Raw genomic sequence first — 20,234 nt, 5'->3', positions numbered from 1 at the left:
TAATGATCCGGTTATTGCTTGGGTTTGGTCTCAACAATCTCATCAACGGAATCACCAATGCAAGATAACACAATAACACCAATGCATGACGCTGTGTTCTTTCATTCCTTCCCTCTTAACAATCTCATCAACTGAATCACGCCATCGAATTCAATAATCGTATTCGAATGCTCCGTACAAAGAAAGTTATCAGGGGACGTGAGCTTCCCCAAAGCAATTGCGGCTTCTGTTACCACTTCAGGGTTTTGGTGACTCAGTTGTTTGACCAACGGGCCGATCACACGCGTTTCGCAAGCTGGGAAAGTCCGGGCCAGTGACCCGATTGATTTACTAGCTGATCCTCTACGGCTTTTGCGGCAGGTGAATTAGTCCTGAAAGCCGCTCGTCTGAGCTTGGGATTTGATTCCGCTGCGGCTGCAATCTCCATGACATTCATCAAACACTTGGTCTGTAGTTCACCGGTTTCGGTTTCTATAAGCTTAGCAAGAACTAGTAACCCTTTTGTCTCGGTTAACAACTTGTTGTTTGCAAGATTACCTCTAGAAATCGCACAACACGTTTTCAACTCGAGTTTCAACTCAGACGGCTCGTTTTCCCTCTCTTTCCTGTTTCGGATGGACAATTGATGGGGCTAATCTTACTGGAACAACAAATGGTGTTAGAATCAAGACTTGGCAGGTAATATAAGATGTTGGTTGACAATTGTTACATGAATTGTCATTGTTTTGCATTTTTCTAATGTCGATTTTTTGAAAAAAAGACAACTATAACGTTAAGGTGTCACTAACATGTTGATTTTTGGTCGGTGATTTCAGGGAGGTTCCGGAAACGCAACCAATTATCACCATGAACAATGTTTCAAACCCTATCATTATAATAGAATAAGTGATTTACAGGATGATGCTGTTGAAATAATAAACGTGACTTACCAAAATATCACCGGAACCCCGATTTCACTAGTAACCAACCTAGCTCTATCATCGTTATTAACCAGATTAAAAAGCGTAACCGCAGCCTGCGACAACTACGTGGTCGATTAACAGGAAAGAGAGGGAAAACGAGCCGTCTGAGTTGAAACTCGAGTTGAAGACGTGTTGTGCACGGGCGTTATGAATGCTTTCTATAGGTAATCTTGCAAACAGCAAGTTGTTAACCGAGACAAAAGGGTTACTAGTTCTCGCTAAGCTTATAGAAACCGAAACCGGTGAACTACAGACCAAGTGTTTGATGAATGTCATGGAGATTGCAGCCGCAGCGGAATCAAATCCCAAGCTCAGACGAGCGGCTTTCAGGACTAATTCACCTGCCGCAAAAGCCGTAGTGGATCAGCTTTTAAGGTTGATCCAAGAATCTGAAATTCCAGCTATTAAATCAATCGGGTCACTGGCCCGGACTTTCCCAGCTCGGGAAACGCGTGTGATCGGCCCGTTGGTCAAACAACTGAGTAACCAAAACCCTGAAGTGGTAACAGAAGCCGCGATTGCTTTGGGGAAGCTCACGTCCCCTGATAACTTTCTTTGTACGGAGCATTCGAAGACGATTATTGAATTCGATGGCGTGATTCCGTTGATGAGATTGTTAAGAGGGAAGGAATGAAAGAACACAGCGTCATGCATTGGTGTTATTGTGTTATCTTGCATTGGTGATTCCATTGATGAGATTGTTGAGACCAAACCCAAGCAATAATCGGATCATTACTCGCAATTGGAGGCAAAGATAAGACAACACCAGTATCAGATTTATCAGTACCAACATCGTATATACTAATTAACCATTTTAAGTCACCTATGGAAGCATCAAGAAGTGAAAAAAGTTTTCTAAATTCGCTAGTGCTTACGATGGTGACGACACGGCGGGTGAGGTCCGAGAAGACGCGGCGGACCGGGAGGTCATAGAAGGAGGGGGTGGTGGTGGTGAACCGGACGAAGGAGCGGAGCATTGTGGAGAGGTGGTCGATGAGTTTACCGACTTCGGTGCACTCGAGTTTGTAGGATTTGGAGTCGGTGATGGCGTGACGGATTTGGTCGGAGAGGAGGAGTAGGATGGAGAGAAGGTGGTCGATGGGTTGTTGGTTGTGGTCTTCGCCGGCGGCGAAGTTCATTGAAGTTGGTGGTAGAGTCGTGTTGTTCACGGGTGGATTGTGTTATCACTTAGACAACCAAACGGGTCAATTAAGTGATGGATTTCACTTAGACAACCAAAATAAGTTGCAACTAATGTAATAATAAAGTTCCATTAAGTTTTCAGCCAGCCCATGTATCAACTGAAGTTTTTAGCCGGCCCATGTTGAACGTTGTAATTTGTGTTTTGTTGTTTTTGTAGATGAACTTCTCAGTTATACGAATAAAGAAAACAGACTGGGATGTAATTTGAGGAAAACATTAAGCTTGATTTTAGTTAAATTTATAATGCTTAAAGTGTTGAAATATAAGTGTTTTTTTTTTTTTTTTTTTTTTTTTTTTTTTTTTTTTTTTAAGTTAAACTTGGATATAAATACTTGTTAATAGTGATATAAATAAAAATAAACATATTTAATGATATGGATATAAACATATTTAATGTAGTTTATGTTTGTTTTGATTGACTGATTGATGTTTATTTATTTACTAGGTTATCATCCGGGATTGCTTTCCGGGCTAGAGAAAGTAACTTATATATTATTATTATTTTTTTTGTTAATGCATAAACTTAACTGTAAGGGTTTTGTTATGCAAAACCCACAAAAGATGTTAAATGACAAAAAAAGGGTCTCTGAAAAAGATCAAAGCGTCTTCGGTCACATCTGGCTTGGCTTACACCTCGGACTCGTAACACACATAAGGACAACTTATGTAATTAAATTACAATGAACTTGCAAAAATAATACTAAAATGAATTAATGTTGTCTTGCGTGTTGGGTGGAAAAGTCATTTTGAAAAGCAAGGTTTCCTAACTTTTCAAAATGACTTTTCCACCATATACAAAAAGTTGTTTCAAAAAGTCATTTTCACTTGTTCAAACATTATTTTGACTTATTGGCTTAAAAAGACCAATAAGTCAATAAGTTGTTTCAAAAAGCTAAACCAAACACCCCCTTAACTAAATAACTTTTTTTTTTTATTTAGAGTATAATAAAATATGATATGTTACAGAATTCTAGATGTCAATGTGAGTTTAGGTCATTAAGTTGAGACATATGCCCTTTCGAGAGAAGCTCTCAGGTTCAGGTTCAAACTTAGATAATAAAAGTAATTTAAATAATTGGTGTAAAGTATGTAGGAGTAACATTTCCTGTTAGAAAAAAGCTTAAATCCAAACATGACATTCCGATATAAATATACCACAAAAAGGTACAATATTAAACACATCTGCAAGTATAATAATAAAAATCACAAAATACAACATCATTATGTTCGCAGATGCTTCTTCAAGACTTACCAGATCTCCTGTTCGCAAATGTCCAGGCTTATGCTGATCTATTTGCATTCAGATTCCAATTCCAACCTAACTGATGAACATACAATACGAGTAACTGTTACCGACAGATACTAAAAGTTGGGTGGGCGGGTCTTGGTTGGGTTGTATAGCAAGTCCAAACTGGTTCGGGTTAAAGCATGCAATTTTTAGAAATACAGTACACCTAAATTAACATCAATCAGCAAAATAACCAAGATCAGGGTCGGCTCAACCATTTTGGTGGTCTAAGGCGAAGTAAAAGCTTGTGGCCTTTTTCCCAAAAAAAAAAAAGAAAGAAAACAATTTATCACTAAAGCTAACCATATGTTTAAATTTGGGGAAATGGACTGTATCACCCCCAACTAATCAAAATTGGCCGTTGACACTCTCAACTTTCACTTTGGCTCCCACCACCCCCAATTGGACACTTTGGTGTACCTGTCACCCCGGTGTTAACTAAACACTAACTCTGTTTATTTTTTAATCCTACGTGTCATTGTAATCCTACGTGGCCAACCCCTTATCCAAAGTGGCACGCTTACATGTCAAGATATTATCATCATATCACAGCAGCCGTGTATCAGTTCACCAGATATTCTTCCATATATCCAGCACCACCAACAACTCAGATTCATATTCAACTGAATCATGGGGTTCAAAGAAACCACCACCACCAACAACTCAGAAGCAACTTCATCAACCTACACACTCAATCTTCCACGAGAAACCACCCCCTTAATCAAACAATCCCATCAACAATCCTCCCAATTCAAAACCTTCGCCAACATCTTCAACGCCATCGTCGGCGCCGGCGTCCTCGGCCTCCCCTACACCTTCAAACGCACCGGCTACCTCACCGGAACCCTAATTGTCTTCTTTGTCGCCTTCTTCACTTACCACTGCATGATGCTCCTCATTTACACCCATCGCAGACTCGAATCCATCAACGGTTTCTCCAAAATCAACTCTTTAGGGATACTAAAGATGTGTTGGTTGTAACAGGTAATGGGTCAAATGCTGAAATTATACCCTTTTTGGAAACTTGGGTGAATTTTCCTATGGAAATTGGGGATTGGAGACAGTGAGGCTGATGATGAGAGATTAGGGTTAGGGTTCCGCCAGTTCTCGTTGTAGAGTGGGCTGCCGGTGGCGAGGTTAGGTGGTAGCGGCGTGGTGGTGGTCGGAGATCTGGTGATTGCACCAACGGTGTTAGGCATCATGATGATGAATAGGAATGTCCACTGGTAATCATGGTGATTGCGTGAGATTTCAAATGGGATATAGGGTTGGATTCTTATAGAGAGGCATATGAATTGTGTGTTTGTAGGAGAGTTATGGATTGTTGTGGGGAGTTAGATTGCAGATCCACATCCACATCAATGAGGATAAAGTTTTTTTCCTTTATTTTTTGTTATTTATAAATATGTTCCAGATCCACATCCACATCAGCATGCCACATAGGATAAATTAGCCATGTCAGCAAAAAAAACTAACCTAGTTAGTGTCTGGTTAACGACAGGGTGACACAGCAACCCAAGTGTCCAGTTAGGGGTTGTGAGAGCCAAAGTGAAAATTGGGGATGACAACGGCCAATTTTGATTAGTTGGGAGTGATACAGTCCATTTCCCCTTTAAATTTTAACAACCTCATAGATCAACCAAATATGAATCAGGTTTCAACAAGAGCAACAAAAACACACCAGATGACGAAAATGCCCTTAGTTTTATTGAAAATACAACAACTTTAACCAATAACAAACATGTTCACGCCTCATCAAACATAATTTTGTCCATTCAAACATTTTACCTGGCTTCTTTTCCGCCAAAATGTTATGAAACAAAATACATACGTCGGTTGCCTATAGAAGTATAAGTATCCGTTCAGTATATGTTTTACCTCAATAAAAAAGTTGAATACTTCAAACATTTTATCCCAAAAAAAAAAAGCAAATAAATAATGGGACAAAGAAGATGTGTTTTTGGTTATCATACACTTAAACAAAACATAAGAAGATGGAGTTTTCTAAAATTACCTTTTGTACAAAATTTATAATCTTTTTTCCTCTTACACGCCATGTCCCACCCACGTGCTTTTTTTCCACGCCACAATGCTAACTTAGTTGCCACATGGCGTTTCACACTCATACTTCATGCCCTTCCACACCATGTGGTCTAAGCCTAAAATCTAAAAGTAAGCTTATTAAATAAATTAGCATGAGCTTTGAGCTTTATTTTAGAAGCTCAAGTTAACTTACCTTACCATATAAATTAAACTAACATTATAATATATAGTAATAAATTTTATACATATAAATTATGATAAATAAAACAATAGTTAATTTATATATTAATTTTATAAGTAAAAATACATACAAAATATTAGAAATAATATAATAACCAATAAACAATAACAAGCTAGTCGAGTCACTCTTATCTTAAACTTAAAAAACCATTCGCTAACCAAATTTAAGTTTTAAAAACAAGAGTTAATTACACAAATGGGTCCTGTGGTTTATACATATTTTCGCCTTTGGGCGCTAACTTTTTTTTAACAGGTTTAGGTTTTATGGTTTCAATTTTGTAACACCTTTGATTACGAACACCAAAATTAGTTAATTAATGACTAAAATACCCTTGCATTTTTTTAAGTTTATCAATGCAACACATTTGGGTACTAACAACTAATTTTATTTAAGTTTAAATCAATTTTACAAAATCTATTTATTTTTTATTTTTCATCTTTTTATTATATCCCTTAGTTAACATAAAGTCTATTTATTTTTTTATTTTCATATTTTTATTAAATTTTTTATTTAACATAAAATCTACTTGTTACACCAGTATTTATTTTAAATTGATTTTTTTAATAAAACTACTAGCTATATAGTTTTATGTAAATTAAATTTCTTACTCGTTTTAAATAATGTAAATCTTACTCGTTTTCAATTTTGGATAGAAATGATTGATAATAATAAACATCTTTCATGTAAAAAATTTAAGCCTTTTTTAACTCGTTTTTTTGTTCATTTACATTTTACTATTTTAAAATGATATTTAATTTACATAAAACTATATTGTTAGGTATTTTAGATAAAACTACATAACTATGTATTTTAGATAAAACTAAAAAAATTTAAGCCTTTTTTTAACTCGTTTTTTTTTTTGTAAAAAAAAGATGTTTAATCTACATAAAACTGTATAGCTAGTATATTTTACTGGTGCAACTAGTAGATTTTATGTAAATTAAATATCTTTCTAAAATAGTAAAATGTAAATGAAAAAAAAAACGAGTTAAAAAATGGCTTAATTTTTTTACATGAAAGATATTTATTATTATTATTATTATTATTATTATTATTATTATTATTAATATCAATCATATATATACAAAATTGAAAACGAGTAACGTTTACATTGTTTAAAACAAGTAAGAAATTTAGTTTACATAAAACTATATAGCTAGTAGATTTTATTTAAAAAATATATTTAAAAAATACTAGTCTAACAAGTACATTTAAAGTTAAATAAGAAATTTAATAAAAATATGAAAATAAAAAAATAAATAGACTTTATGTTAACTAAGGGATATAATAAAAAGATGAAAAATAAAAAATAAATAGATTTTGTAAAATTGATTTAAACTTAAATAAAATTAGTTGTTAGTACCCAAATGTGTTACATTGATAAACTTAAAAAATGCAAGGGTATTTTAGTCATTAATTAATTAATTTTGGTGTTAGTACCCAAAGGTGTTACAAAATTGAAACCATAAAACCTAAACCTGTTAAAAAAAAGTTAGTAACTAAAGGCGAAAATAGGTATAAACCGCAGGACCTATTTGTGTAATTAACTCTAAAAACAATATTGAAACAAGTGCAAGCTAAAGCTAGCTCGGCTCAACTTTTCTTCGAATCCTAATCCCAACGATTCTTCCAGTTACTTGTTATTATAACCCCTAAATCCTGTTATAAGACCATGCGTAGTGGGCAACTTGATACCATTGGGCGTTTTGCGCCATGTGGTAGCCCAGTCAGCAATGGGGCATTATTGAGCGTTTTCTAAAATGGGTGTAGTGAGGATGGGACATTATTGGGCAATATGTTTTGTAGTAAAATAAAATTAAAAAAAAGACCTAAAAATCTTATTGGCCAAGCAAATGGAATCTCTAATGTGATTGGCTAACCTTTTCCCCATTTGGCGTTTTTCAAACCACGCCAAGGAGCATTTTTTGCAAGATAACGCCCAATAACGTCCAGACATAGTGGAGAAAGGACGTTATTGGGCATGATTGGGTTAAAAAAACGCTCCACTACGCATCGATAGTCTGATCCTAGTAAAAAAAAGTCCTATTTTTACCCTCAAATTAAAACACACACAACTCCCAATAAATTCGATCAAACCCACGTCATCAACTAAAAACCAAAGTACACTCCGAAGTCCGAACCACTTTACAGTTCAACCGTTCCTGTCTTCCTGATAACACAGACCACTCGTGAACAAGACGACTCCACCACCAACTTCAATGGACTTCACCACCGGCGAAGACCACAACCAACAACCCATCGACCACCTCCTCTCCATCCTACTCCTCCTCTCCGACCAAATCCGTCACGCCATCACCGACTCCAAATCCTACAAACTCGAGTGCACCGAAGTCGGTAAACTCATCGACCACCTCTCCAAAATGCTCCGCTCCTTCGTCCGGTTCACCACCACCGCCCCCTCCTTCTACGACCGCCCGGTCCGCCGCGTCTTCTCTGACCTCACCCGCAACCTCACCCGTGCCCTAACCCTCGTACGGAAATGTCGCCGGAGAAGCATCTTCCTCCGTGTCGTCACCATCGTAAGCACTAGCGAATTTAGAAAACTGTTTTCTCTTCTCGATGCTTCCATAGGTGACATGAAATGGTTAATTAGTATATATGATGTTGGTACTGATAAATCTGATACTGGTGTTGTGTTATCTTTGCCTCCGATTGCGAGTAATGATCCGATTATTGCTTGGGTTTGGTCTTATATATCCTCACTGTATTTAAGCCCGTTGAGTGTTAAAATTGAAGTGGCTAACGAACTCTGTTCCTTAGCTAATGATAACGATAGAAACAAAAAAATGATAGTGGAAGAAGGCGGGATTCCGCCTTTGTTAAAGTTGTTGAAAGAGGAATCGAATTTCGAAGCGCAAATCGCGGCTGCGGTTACGCTTTTTAATCTGGTTAATAACGAAGATAGAGCTAGGTTGGTTACTAGTGAAAGCGGGGTTCCGGTCATAGTACAGTGTTTACATAAGGCACCGATTCGGGTACAGGTTTCGGTTGTGAAGTTGATTGCGAGAATGGCGGAGAACGATGAGGTTTCACAAGAGGCGTTTGCTAGAGAGAATGTGATTAGACCGCTTGTTACGCTGTTGTCGTTTGACACGGTCGATAATTTGTATGAACGGCAGAGTATTCATTCGGTTTTTAAGATGAATAAGATTGGTTCGATGGCAAATTCGTCATCTGCGACAACGACATGGTCGATTAATAGGAAAGAGAGGGAAAACGAGCCATCTGAGTTGAAACTCGAGTTGAAAACGTGTTGTGCGAGGGCGTTATGGATGCTTTCTAGAGGTAATCTTGCAAACAGCAAGTTGTTAACCGAGACAAAAGGGTTACTAGTTCTCGCTAAGCTTATAGAAACCGAAACCGGTGAACTACAGACCAACTGTTTAATGAATGTCATGGAGATTGCAGCCGCAGCGGAATCGAATCCCGAGCTCAGACGAGCGGCTTTCAGGACTAATTCTCCTGCCGCAAAAGCCGTAGTGGATCAGCTTTTAAGGTTGGTCCAAGAATCCGAAATAGCTGGAATCAAGATTCCAGCTATTAAATCAATCGGGTCACTGGCCCGGACTTTCCCAGCTCGGGAAACGCGGGTGATCGGCCCGTTGGTCAAACAACTGAGTCACCAAAACCCTGAAGTGGTAACAGAAGCCGCGATTGCTTTGGGGAAGTTTGCGTCCCCTGATAACTTTCTTTGTACGGAGCATTCGAAAACGATTATTGAATTCGATGGCGTGATTCCGTTGATGAGATTGTTGAGAGGGAATGAAAGAACACAGCATCATGCATTGGTGTTATTGTGTTATCTTGCAATGCATGCTGGAAACAATGAGGCACTTGTGCAGGCAAGAGTATTGACAGCTTTAGAAGGGGCTGATAAGTCAATTGTTGGTCAACATTCTCAGTTGAGACAGTTGATTATGGAAGCAATTCATCAGCTTAATATGTATCATGCTGGTGTTATTCCTTCTCAAAGAGTGTCACACTCACCTTGAAGAATCTGAGGTAGTTATTATGGTTATGCTGTAAATGTTTAGTAATTATTAAAGTGTGTATTATGGTGGACAAATTGGTAATTTAAATGGAAACAAATCTAGTGAGGGTCTCAAGATTATCCACTTTGACTTGTTAATAGGCTACTGTCAAGCATTAATCTTTGACACTGACACAAAAACATATAATAAATCCGACACGAAATGGACCAGTTGAGACTGAGACTGATGCTAAACGGGTTAAAGTCGTATATGGGTGAACAAGACTAACATGTTTTATACACTGGTAGCATCTAAGTTGAGCTTCCTCAGACTATGTGTTATGGGGCGTTTTATAGAGGTTTCAAGAGGAAAAAAGGTTGTGACACATAAGCAACCATATCTCACCTTCTTCGAATAGTGTCCCCTATTCTGGTTACCACGCCCCTAATCCCCCGCCCCAAGTTCGCCTTCTTTACCATTTCACCTAGTCTTCAAATTGTATAACTTTTATTTTCTTTACATAATTTACATATATCTTATTTATTTTGTTAATTTTTTATTTATTTATTCTATGTTATTCGAGACTACCTTATTTTTCGAATTCGCAAAAACCGACCCGATAAACACTCCTCTGAGTCCTCATGACTTTAGCATCAAAATTGTACTTCATGTAGTTATTCTTCATTTCTTCTTATTATTCAAATATTTATGTAGTTGCCGATATTTTTTTCAAATGTTGAATCATATCCAATTTAAGAAGTTGAGATACTCTTTAGGCCATTCGTAGTCATAAAGCCCTTTGTGGGGTGTTATGCGACACGTGTCGTGCCACGACATACAGGGGCGTTATATCACTAGAGCCCGTAGTCATAAAGCCCCTACCCATCAATACCTAATTATTAATTTTCGTTTTTATTAATTAATTATAAAAACCTTGCTTTATTTTGATTGGTCCAAACTTTGAAAACAACCCCCATCATCGGTGTTATATATATGGCGCCACCCAAATTTTTTTGTCTCATAAAGCCCCTCGTAGTGGTGTTTGGGGCTTTATAGGGGCTTTATGAGGGCATATAGCGCCCCACTACACAAGCACTTAGCAAAAGTTTCAAAACCATTAAGGTCATCCGTAGTCATAAAGCCCTTTGTGGGGCGTTATGCGACACGTGTCATGCCACGTCACACAGGGGCTTTATGGGGCGTTATATCACTAGAGCCCGTAGTCATAAAGCCCCTACCCATCAATACCTAATTATTAATTTTCATTTTTATTAATTAATTATAAAAACACTAACTAATTTTTGATTGGTCCAAACTTTGAAACCTCCCCTATACCCGGCACTATATATATCACGCCTCCCCCCTTTTTTGTCTCATAAAGCCCTTCGTAATGGTGTTTGGGGCTTTATAGGGGCTTTATGTGGGTGCATAGCGCCCCACTACACATTGTCTAATGATAAGGCCATGTGTAGTCATAACCCCCATTTGTGGGTGTTATGCGACACGTGGCGCACCACGTGTGCGGGTAGGCGTTATGGGGCGTTATGCATTTAAGCCCGTAGTCATAAAGCCCCCGCCTAATCATTACTCAATTATTAATTTCTAATTTTTTATAATTATTTTCTAACTTTATAAAATTAAAATTCATTCATTAAATTAAAAAAACATTACACTAAAAGAAAAAAAAACATTACACTTAAAAACAACATTACTGTAACACAAAAAAAAAAAAAAAAAAAAAAAAAAAAAAAAAAAAAAAACGGTTCCTCTAAAAAAATAAAAAAACAACACTTCAAAGATTATATTTTTTTCGAGCCTTTCCTTTTGGGCCAACGCCATCTTCAAAGCTTTTCTGGTAAGGTGGTCGTGCGGTTTCGAGTAGAACTCAAAGTCGTGAGCCCATTGTCTATCCCGCATAATCTCCGTAACTTCGCGGTTCTCCTCCATACGTTTAGTACCGAGTTCGTGTATGTCTTGAAGTCGGTTGTTTATCTCCGAAAATGCGTTACACATATCCGTTCTCATAGATATCGATGACGACTCGGGCTTTTTCGCCCGCCTACTTCTTCCGGGCGGTCTTGGTAGCTCCTCCACCGGCTCGTCATCCGGAATATCCTCGTTCAAGTCGGTGTTTCGAGCGTCGGAGGTTGGCGTTTCGGGTTCACCCGACTCGTTTGTTTTAGACCTCTTTGACGGCCGTTTATTTCCCGAACGACCACTCGGAGTAGATACGGTGGCCCATTTGGGGCTATGGCGAAGGATTTGCCAACACCTCATGTACGGGAAATGGCCATTAGCATCCGTATACTCGACCAATGCCGCTTGCGTAATGTCTTCGTCCTTACTTCCACTTTTCCATCCGGCAAACGTGCGTTGGTACACGGTTTGAAAGTTTGTGCATTTCTTGTTTATATTGGTCCACTTTCCCGATATAGAGTCCCGTGGGCGGTATTCGTCTCCTTTACCCATGAGATCGAAAAAAAGATCACGTATTCGTTGCCAAAAAACGGTTTTACTTTGATTGTTTGCTACAAAAAAATATAATGTTAGTCTAAAATTTAAAAAATAAATAAAACAGAAAATAAATAAAAAAACATAGAAAAAAAACGAAAAACAGAAAAAAAAATAAAGAAATTTAAAAAATATACCTATAACCGGGTCCTCCGACACATCGATGAAAGCACGGGTTAACGCATCCTCCTCATCGGGCTCCCACGATATCACATTTTTTTCGCTCGGGCGGTGGTTTCCTCTTTCTTTTTATGTGGCCGTTTTCCTTTTCCTTTTTGCGTCTCCGCTACTTCGGGTTGTGTTTCCGGAACAACATCGGTATCGTTTAGTGGGGAGCCGAAAGCTTGAGCCGACCCAAACGCTTGAGACGACCCCATTCCATTGGTGTTTTGATTCGGGTTCCACCCGTAGAGATTCGGGTCCCATGATAGCAGTTGGTTCAAAAGATTCATGAACCCGGGACTTTGTTGATTGTAATCGAGAAAACCGGAGCCGAAAGGGTTGGGTCGAGTGGGAACCGGCGACACGGGGCGAGTAGGATTACCACTTTGGTTTGGGTCCGCACTTGATCGGGGAGGAATGAAGCCACGGTTGAATGGATGCATTGTATAAAATATAAGGATTTCTAAAAAAAGTGGAAGAGATAAAGAGTGTTTGAGTGTGTGTGGTAAAAAAATAGGAGAGGAGGTATTTATTTAAAGGAAAGTTTGAAAAAAAAATTGATTTTTTTAAGAAAATGACCGTTTACCAACGGTCAAAAAAAAAAAAAAAAACAAATTACAATTCATATGAAACGTTCAAAATTCATATGACCGTTTACCGAGTGTTGAGTGATCCCCCGTGAGGTATGTGAACTTGTATATAAATGGAATTTTAATAAGGCATGCTATGCCCGAATAAGTAATTTATCTTATGAAACGTTCAAAATAAATCATAACGAATAGGATTGTAAATAAATAAAAATAAAACTTACAAAGACCTTGGATTCCCGACACTCTAGGACAAGCTAAAAACTTTCTCTTCTACCTATTCCATTTGGGAGTGTAAGCCACATTTAAAAGAGTTTTGCTTGAGGACAAGCAAAAGTTCAAGTGTGGGGGTATTTGATGTGTGTAAAATGCAACATATAAATCACATCAATTAAGGCATAAAACTAACCCCTTTTAAGTACTAATGTTGGAAAAAGAGTGTTTTTGTCTTCCTTTTGTATTTTCAGGATGAAATAAGCTCAAAATCACAAAAGAAGCAAAAAGACAACTAATTCTAGCATAAATACAAGAAAAGGGATAAAAGTAGACTGCCCGGATCCTCAACGGCAACCCCCAAGGCAAAGAAGAGAAAACAGAAGACTGAACACGCCCCGTGTCCAGTGGACACGGGGCCGTGCCCAAGAAGCAGCAGAAAAGACAAACCAGTAGAAGCTTCCATTGCCCACCACGGGGCCGTGTCCAGCGGGCACGGGGGCGTGGTGAAAGTACAGCAGGCGCATTAATTGTAATTGCGAATTACAATTAATGAAGAGAGAGAATGTCAGACGGGCACGGGGGCGTGTCCAGCGGACACGGGGCCGTGCCCAGCCTTCTGTTCAGCCTATAAATAGGGGTGCTTGGTTTCATTCCATCTCATCCCTTGGCACACCACCTCTCTCACACTTCATCCACCACCCACCACCACCATAACACCATCATCCACCACCATCATCCATTGTCCATCATAGAGTGTGTGAGTCGTCTCGGGATCCAAGATTGATCGTAAGAGTTCTTGACAATCAAGGCCATGTTTGCCTAAGTCTCTTACATCACTTGGTGAAGACAAGTGTTTAGTATAATACTTTTTATTTTTAATCTTTTGGACTTTTTATTTGGTTTTGTATTAATGACTTTAATAACTAGTTACTTATGTTGAAGGTGATCTTTCCTTATCGTTTGTCCGTGGTGTCTTGGCATTATTTTACTGTCTATATAAAATAAAAGATTTTCACCATTCATATCTCCACGGTCTATATGGAGGTATGTTGGCTACCTGGTCGGGGGTTAAGGGAACGGTTTGGTAAGGGTCTTGCCCTTGTTTAGCGTTTAGAGGTCCTGCTTGGGACCTGGGTCAAATTTAGTAGGATCTCCTTCAATGCCCATAGGTATTGGATGGCGGGGATCCAAACTCTTTGACCCCCTCATAAGTTAACTACTATTAATACTATAACCCGGCTATTTAGGACTGTATCCCTGCTGACTCAGACTACTTAGCCGAGGGTAACGTCACCGCCGAAAGCGGGGCCTACCACAATTTACATTAATAACTTAATTCATTATCTTTCAATAATCCGACCCTTTAGGATTGTATCCTTGCTGACTCAAACTACTGGGTTGAGGGTAACGTCGTCTTCAAAAGAGGGGCCTACTACAATAACTAAGATAATCTCTTAAACAAGTGCAAAAGTGCGAAAATAATCAAAGGTTATACTAACACACGTGTCGGATCCAAGTGATTCATCTTGTCTATCTGTTTTTATTTTATTTTATTTTTCAGCATTTAGTTAGTTTTTATTTTTCTTAGTTTAAAACATTTTTCTCACTTTTTGATTTGATTAGACGTTGAGGATAAACCGGTATTAAAAGCTCTTGTATCCTTGGACGACCTCGGTATCTTACCAACACTATACTACGTCCACGATGGGTGCACTTGCCCATATGTGTGTTTAGTGTTAGTAAATATCGTGTTTTATAAATTTAAAACTTGGCTAAAAGTGTAAAAAGGGGCTTAAATATACATCTAAAATATAACACACTTCACGCACATCAAGTTTATGGCGCCGTTGCCGGGGACACAAGGATTTTAAGAAAGCTTAAAATCGACGGCCTAATCAGTTTTTTAAAACCTTTTCAAAACGCGCGCACATTTTTCTGCATTTTAGTTTAGTTTGCATTTACAGTAGCCTGAACACGGGGCCGTGCTCGCTGAACACGCCCCCGTGCTCAACGTGACCAGTAACTTTAATTAAAACGCCCAGATACAGACCCTGACCACGGGGCCGGGGCCGTGTCCAGCTTCTGTTTCCGTCTTTATTTTTGTTTTCTGGTCCCGAGACTCAGTTGTGGTCTGTTGAGTGATTCTTATGGATCAATACTCAAGAGGCTACAACTACACCTATGATGAGGATGATTATAGGGGTAATTATTGCATTAATTGTCGTAACACACGCTCGGTTCAATATAATAACTCATATCAACCATCCAATTCATACCACTACTATGAGGAGCCCAGGTACGAGCCACCAACTTCATACACATCCTATGAAGACCAAAGGTATGAACCTCCTCCCTCATACTCATATTTTGAGGAACCAAGGTATGAGCCTTCATACTCATACTTTGAAGACTCAAGATAAGAGTAACCACCTTCATATTCTTATTATGAGGAACAATGGCATGAACAACCCACCTCATATGAGTACTATGAAGAACAAAGTTTCCACCCTTATCCATCATATACTTACAATGAAGAACAATGGTGTGAACCATCTACTTCATATGAGTATTATGAGGAACCAAGGATCGAACAACCGGATTCAAGCTTTGAGGATCCAAATTCTTTTTCTCTCACCGAAGTGACCAATAGGATATTAGAACACATTAAAACTATCGAACGTTACATGAAAGAATCTCGCGCAAGGGAAGAGGAATCCCGCGCAAGAGAAGAATTAAATTGTAATAATAACGTAGAGGTAGTTGAAAATGTAAAAATGGAAGAACAAGAAAGTGAAAAACCGACACATGAGTTAAACAATGAAAAAGATGAGTCCGATAATGTTAAAATTCATGAAGAGTCTAATTTTGAAGAAATTAACCTCTTGTCACCTACTTTCGAAAATCATTGTTTAGTAACCCCTCATGCTAAGTTTTTAAAAGAGTTAAACACTAGTGCTAAAATCAAAGAAATAGTGAGTGTTAAGTTAACTAATGATCAAACCTCGCTAATAAAAGAAGACCCTTTTGAAATTAACATTACACCGGTTCCATGTTTCTTTCAAAATTCCTTTATTAGTAATATCACCATCGATAAAGATCTTTGTGTTAACATGATGCCTAACTACATTTTTGAAAAGTTAAGTATTAGTGATTTTACTCCACTTCAAATACCCATTTTTCTATCCGATCGAAAAGTAATAAAATCAATCGGTGTAGTTGAAGATGTTTTGGTTCAAACAAATCAAATGATAATCCCAACCGACTTTGTCATCCTCGATGACGCCCCACTAGTCTTGGGAAAACCTTTTGTACAGACTCATAAAGCTTTGAAAAACCGGAAATTCAACAATCTACCTCTTCAGTTAGGGGCATTCAAAAGGAGCATAGACCTTGAGCGTTCAATGAAATATCCTTTTGGCAATAATGACCCCCTAATTGAGATGAAGCTGAACCACCCGATACGACTAACGAAGAAGACCACTTTGTCGAAGAAGAGATAGCCATAGAACAAACCTTTAAGGTTCTTAATCTAGATGAGCCACAAAATAAGGTGTCTTCTAAAGACCCACCCATTGAGCTCAAAGAACTTCCTAAAGGTTTGGAATATGCTTTTCTAGGCAAAGATGGTAGTTTACCTGTAATTATTTCATCTAAATTAAGTAACGTAGAAAAAGAGAAATTAAGTAGCCTACTTAAAAAACACAAAAACGCGATCGCTTGGAAGCTTGTAGATATTAAAGGAATAAGCCCTTCCATGTGCACGCACAAAATTTTAATGAATGGTGACTACAAAACGGTAATTCAACCACAACGAAGAGTGAACCCCAATGTTCAAGAAGTGGTTAAGAATGAAGTCATCAAACTACTTGACGCTGGACTAATCTACCCTATCTCCGATAGCCCGTGGGTAAGTCCCGTTCAAGTAGTCCCAAAGAAAGGAGGTATGACGGTAATAACTAATGAGAAAAATGAATTAATACCAACGAGAACCGTCACAGGATGGAGAGTTTGTATAGATTATAGGCGATTAAATGAAGCAACAAGGAAAGACCACTTTCCTTTACCCTTCATTGATCAAATGTTAGAAAGATTGTCCGGTCATAAATTTTATTGTTTCTTAGATGGTTTTTCAGGTTACTTTCAAATACCGATAGCACCAGAAGACCAAGAGAAAACAACTTTCACATGTCCCTACGGAACCTTCGCATATCGACGCATGCCATTCGGTCTATGTAATGCGCCTGCAACATTCCAACGTTGTATGGTGGCCATTTTCCATGATATGATAGAAAAGACAATGGAAGTCTTCATGGACGACTTTTCCATCTTTGGAGACTCATATGACCAATGCCTCGATAATCTTGAACGAATGCTATCCCGATGTGAGGAAACTAACCTCGCCCTTAACTGGGAAAAATGCCATTTCATGGTAACAGAGGGAATAGTACTCGGTCACAAAATCTCGAGCGAAGGAATGGAAGTTGATCGAGCAAAAATAGAAACTATTTCTCGATTACCTCCTCCATCCTCCGTAAGAGCAATCAGAAGTTTCCTAGGACATGCCGGATTTTATAGAAGGTTTATCAAGGACTTTTAAAAAATTTCAAGGCCTCTAACAAAATTACTTGAAAAAGATGCACCCTTCATCTTTGACAAGGAATGCAATCAAGCATTTCTAGCCATTAAGGAAATGCTAGTCAATGCACCTATCATGATAGCGCCAGATTGGAAATTTCCTTTCGAAATCATGTGTGATGCAAGTGACTTTGCTGTTGGAGCAGTCTTGGGACAAAGAAAAGAAAAGCATTTCCACCCAATTTATTATGCTAGTAAAACTCTTAATGATGCACAAGAAAATTATACAACTACAGAAAAAGAATTACTAGCAGTGGTATTTGCTTTTGATAAATTTCGTTCTTATCTTGTTCTTTCTAAAACAGTAGTCTATATAGACCATGCAGCCATCAGGTACCTCTTCAAGAAACAAGACGCAAAACCCCGTTTGATCAGATGGATTCTACTCCTCCAAGAATTCGACATCGAAATCAAGGACAAAAGAGGAGCAGAAAACACTGCTGCAGATCATCTCTCACGCTTAGAAGACCCAGCTTTGGAGACAACCAGAGACGAGCAAATCAACGAGAAATTTCCCACGGAATCCTTGGAAATGATGGAGAGTGGACAAGAGCCATGGTATGCCGACTACGCTAATTTCCTAGCTAGCGGTATAGTCACCAAAGGATGGCCACATCATCAAAGAAAGAAATTCTTTGCTGATGTAAAGCATTACTTTTGGGAAGACCCCTATCTTTTCAAAATGTGTGCCGACCAGCTCATCCGAAGGTGTGTCCATGGTAATGAAGCACGAAGAATTCTCCGTCATTGTCATGAAGGTCCATACGGAGGACATCATGGTGCCGCAAGTACCGCACGAAAGGTATTTGATTCAGGATTTTACTGGCCAACCATTTACAAGGATGCACAAAACCTTGTAAAGACATGTGATGCCTGCCAGAGATCAGGTAATATTTCTTCCAAAAACGAAATGCCTCAAAATGGCATTCTCGTCTGTGAAATCTTTGCGTGTGGGGACTCGATTTCATGGGACCTTTCCCACCTTCAAGGGGAAACAAATATATACTTGTGACAGTCGATTACTTGTCTAAATGGGCGGAGGCCGAGGCTCTTCCAACAAATGATGGAAGGGTAGTGGTAAAATTTTTGAAAAAAACTGTTTTCTCGTTTCGGGACACCAAAGGCTTTAATAAGTGATAGAGGTACCCATTTTTGCAATCATCAACTCGAAAAAATATTAACAAGGTATAGGGTCTATCACCGAGTCTCAACAGCATATCACCCTCAAACAAATGGGCAAGCCGAAGTGACTAATCGAGGTTTAAAACGAATACTTGAAAAAACCGTAGGAATAAATAAAAAAGAATGGGCCGACAAATTAGACGACGCTTTATGGGCTTTTCGAACTGCTTATAAAACCACTATAGGCACAACCCCATATAAACTTGTCTATGGAAAAAGTTGTCACTTGCAAGTAGAAATAGCTCACAAAGCCTACTGGGCAATAAAAAACGTGAACTTAGATTTAGAAAATGCAGGTAAAAATCGCTTTTGTCAAATAAATGAATTAGACGAGCTAAGGAATTATGCATATTCTAACTCCGAAATTTATAAAGAAAGAATGAAAAATCTACATGATAAATATATTAAATCTAATGAATTTCGGGTAGGAGATCAAGTTCTATTGTTTAATTCACGACTTCGATTATTTCTTGGTAAGCTAAAATCTAGGTGGTCAGGACCTTTTTCCGTCACCCATATTTTTTTCCACACGGTGCAGTAGAAATTAAAACTCGAAATGGGATACCATTTAAAGTCAATGTCCAACGGCTAAAACTCTACCGAGGATCCATTGAGGATGAGGAAGAGGAGATCTCACTTCAAACGGTTAACGAATAAACTCATACCCGACATGTTACAGGTAAGTGTACGTTTCAAAACCGGTAAGTCTTCTAGCCATTTTCGGAAATAAGGGGCATGCACACGAGCACATCGTTAAAAAAAAAAAAAATTCAAAAACTTTGCTCGGCACGGGGCCGTGTCGAGGCAACTGTCGGGATAAAACCCTCTTTTCCTATCAGTTACACCATTCCACACGCCCCGTATAGCCGAAAACGCTCTGGTTCCAGGCGATTTTCTGCAGTTTTCCGACGTCACTACCGAGTTTAACAACGTCAAGGTATGATTCTATCCTCTTTAGTAGTTAGATTAGTTACTTGCATGTAGTTAAAACATCAAAAATTGGGGAAAAATCTAGGGTTCTTCAAGTTCATCCGGATCGAACTAAAAATTTTTGATGAAATCTATTAGTAGTAGTTTAGATTAGTATAGTAGGAAGTAAATAAACATGTATTGTTGATAGATTCGTTTGATTTCCAACTAAAACCCCAAACCCTTGTTCTTGAACCCAAAAACACGAAATTGAAAGGGTAAACGGTTTGTTTTGGGAAAAAC

At 38.3% G+C, this 20,234-nt stretch overlaps 2 protein-coding genes and 2 pseudogenes across 2 annotated transcripts; 2 read left to right on the top strand and 2 right to left on the bottom strand.

The window, feature by feature from the left end:
- Positions 1-23: 23 nt before the first annotated feature.
- LOC110893639 lies at positions 24-721 on the bottom strand (annotated as a pseudogene).
- On the top strand, positions 566-2,041 carry LOC110896118 (annotated as a pseudogene).
- Positions 2,042-7,847: 5,806 nt separating this feature from the next.
- LOC110896119 (ARM REPEAT PROTEIN INTERACTING WITH ABF2) lies at positions 7,848-9,887 on the top strand. The gene has a single exon (XM_022143556.2). The coding sequence runs from the start codon at positions 7,957-7,959 to the stop codon at positions 9,748-9,750; it is 1,794 nt and encodes a 597-aa protein (XP_021999248.1). The 5' UTR covers positions 7,848-7,956; the 3' UTR covers positions 9,751-9,887.
- Positions 9,888-10,747: 860 nt separating this feature from the next.
- Positions 10,748-12,198, bottom strand: LOC110893640. The gene is made up of 2 exons (XM_022140724.1): positions 11,521-12,198; positions 10,748-10,813 (listed from the first exon to the last, which is right to left on the bottom strand). Exons 1-2 carry the CDS (start codon positions 12,196-12,198, stop codon positions 10,748-10,750), a joined length of 744 nt encoding a protein of 247 aa, XP_021996416.1.
- Between the last annotated feature and the right edge of the window lie 8,036 nt (positions 12,199-20,234).

Source organism: Helianthus annuus, chromosome 12, assembly GCF_002127325.2.
Source record: "Helianthus annuus cultivar XRQ/B chromosome 12, HanXRQr2.0-SUNRISE, whole genome shotgun sequence".
Classification (NCBI taxonomy): domain Eukaryota; kingdom Viridiplantae; phylum Streptophyta; class Magnoliopsida; order Asterales; family Asteraceae; genus Helianthus; species Helianthus annuus.
This window is presented reverse-complemented; position numbering and strand designations above follow the sequence as displayed.

Excerpts from the sequence above, each read along its gene's own strand:
- LOC110896119 (XM_022143556.2), top strand. The coding sequence starts at position 7,957 with ATGGACTTCACCACCGGCGAAGACCACAACCAACAACCCATCGACCAC.
- LOC110893640 (XM_022140724.1), bottom strand. The coding sequence starts at position 12,198 with ATGGGTAAAGGAGACGAATACCGCCCACGGGACTCTATATCGGGAAAG. Across the intron at positions 10,814-11,520 it reads AAAAAAATATAATCTTTGAA|TGGGGCGCTATATGCCCTCA; the intron begins GTGTTGTTTTTT and ends GTGCTTGTGTAG.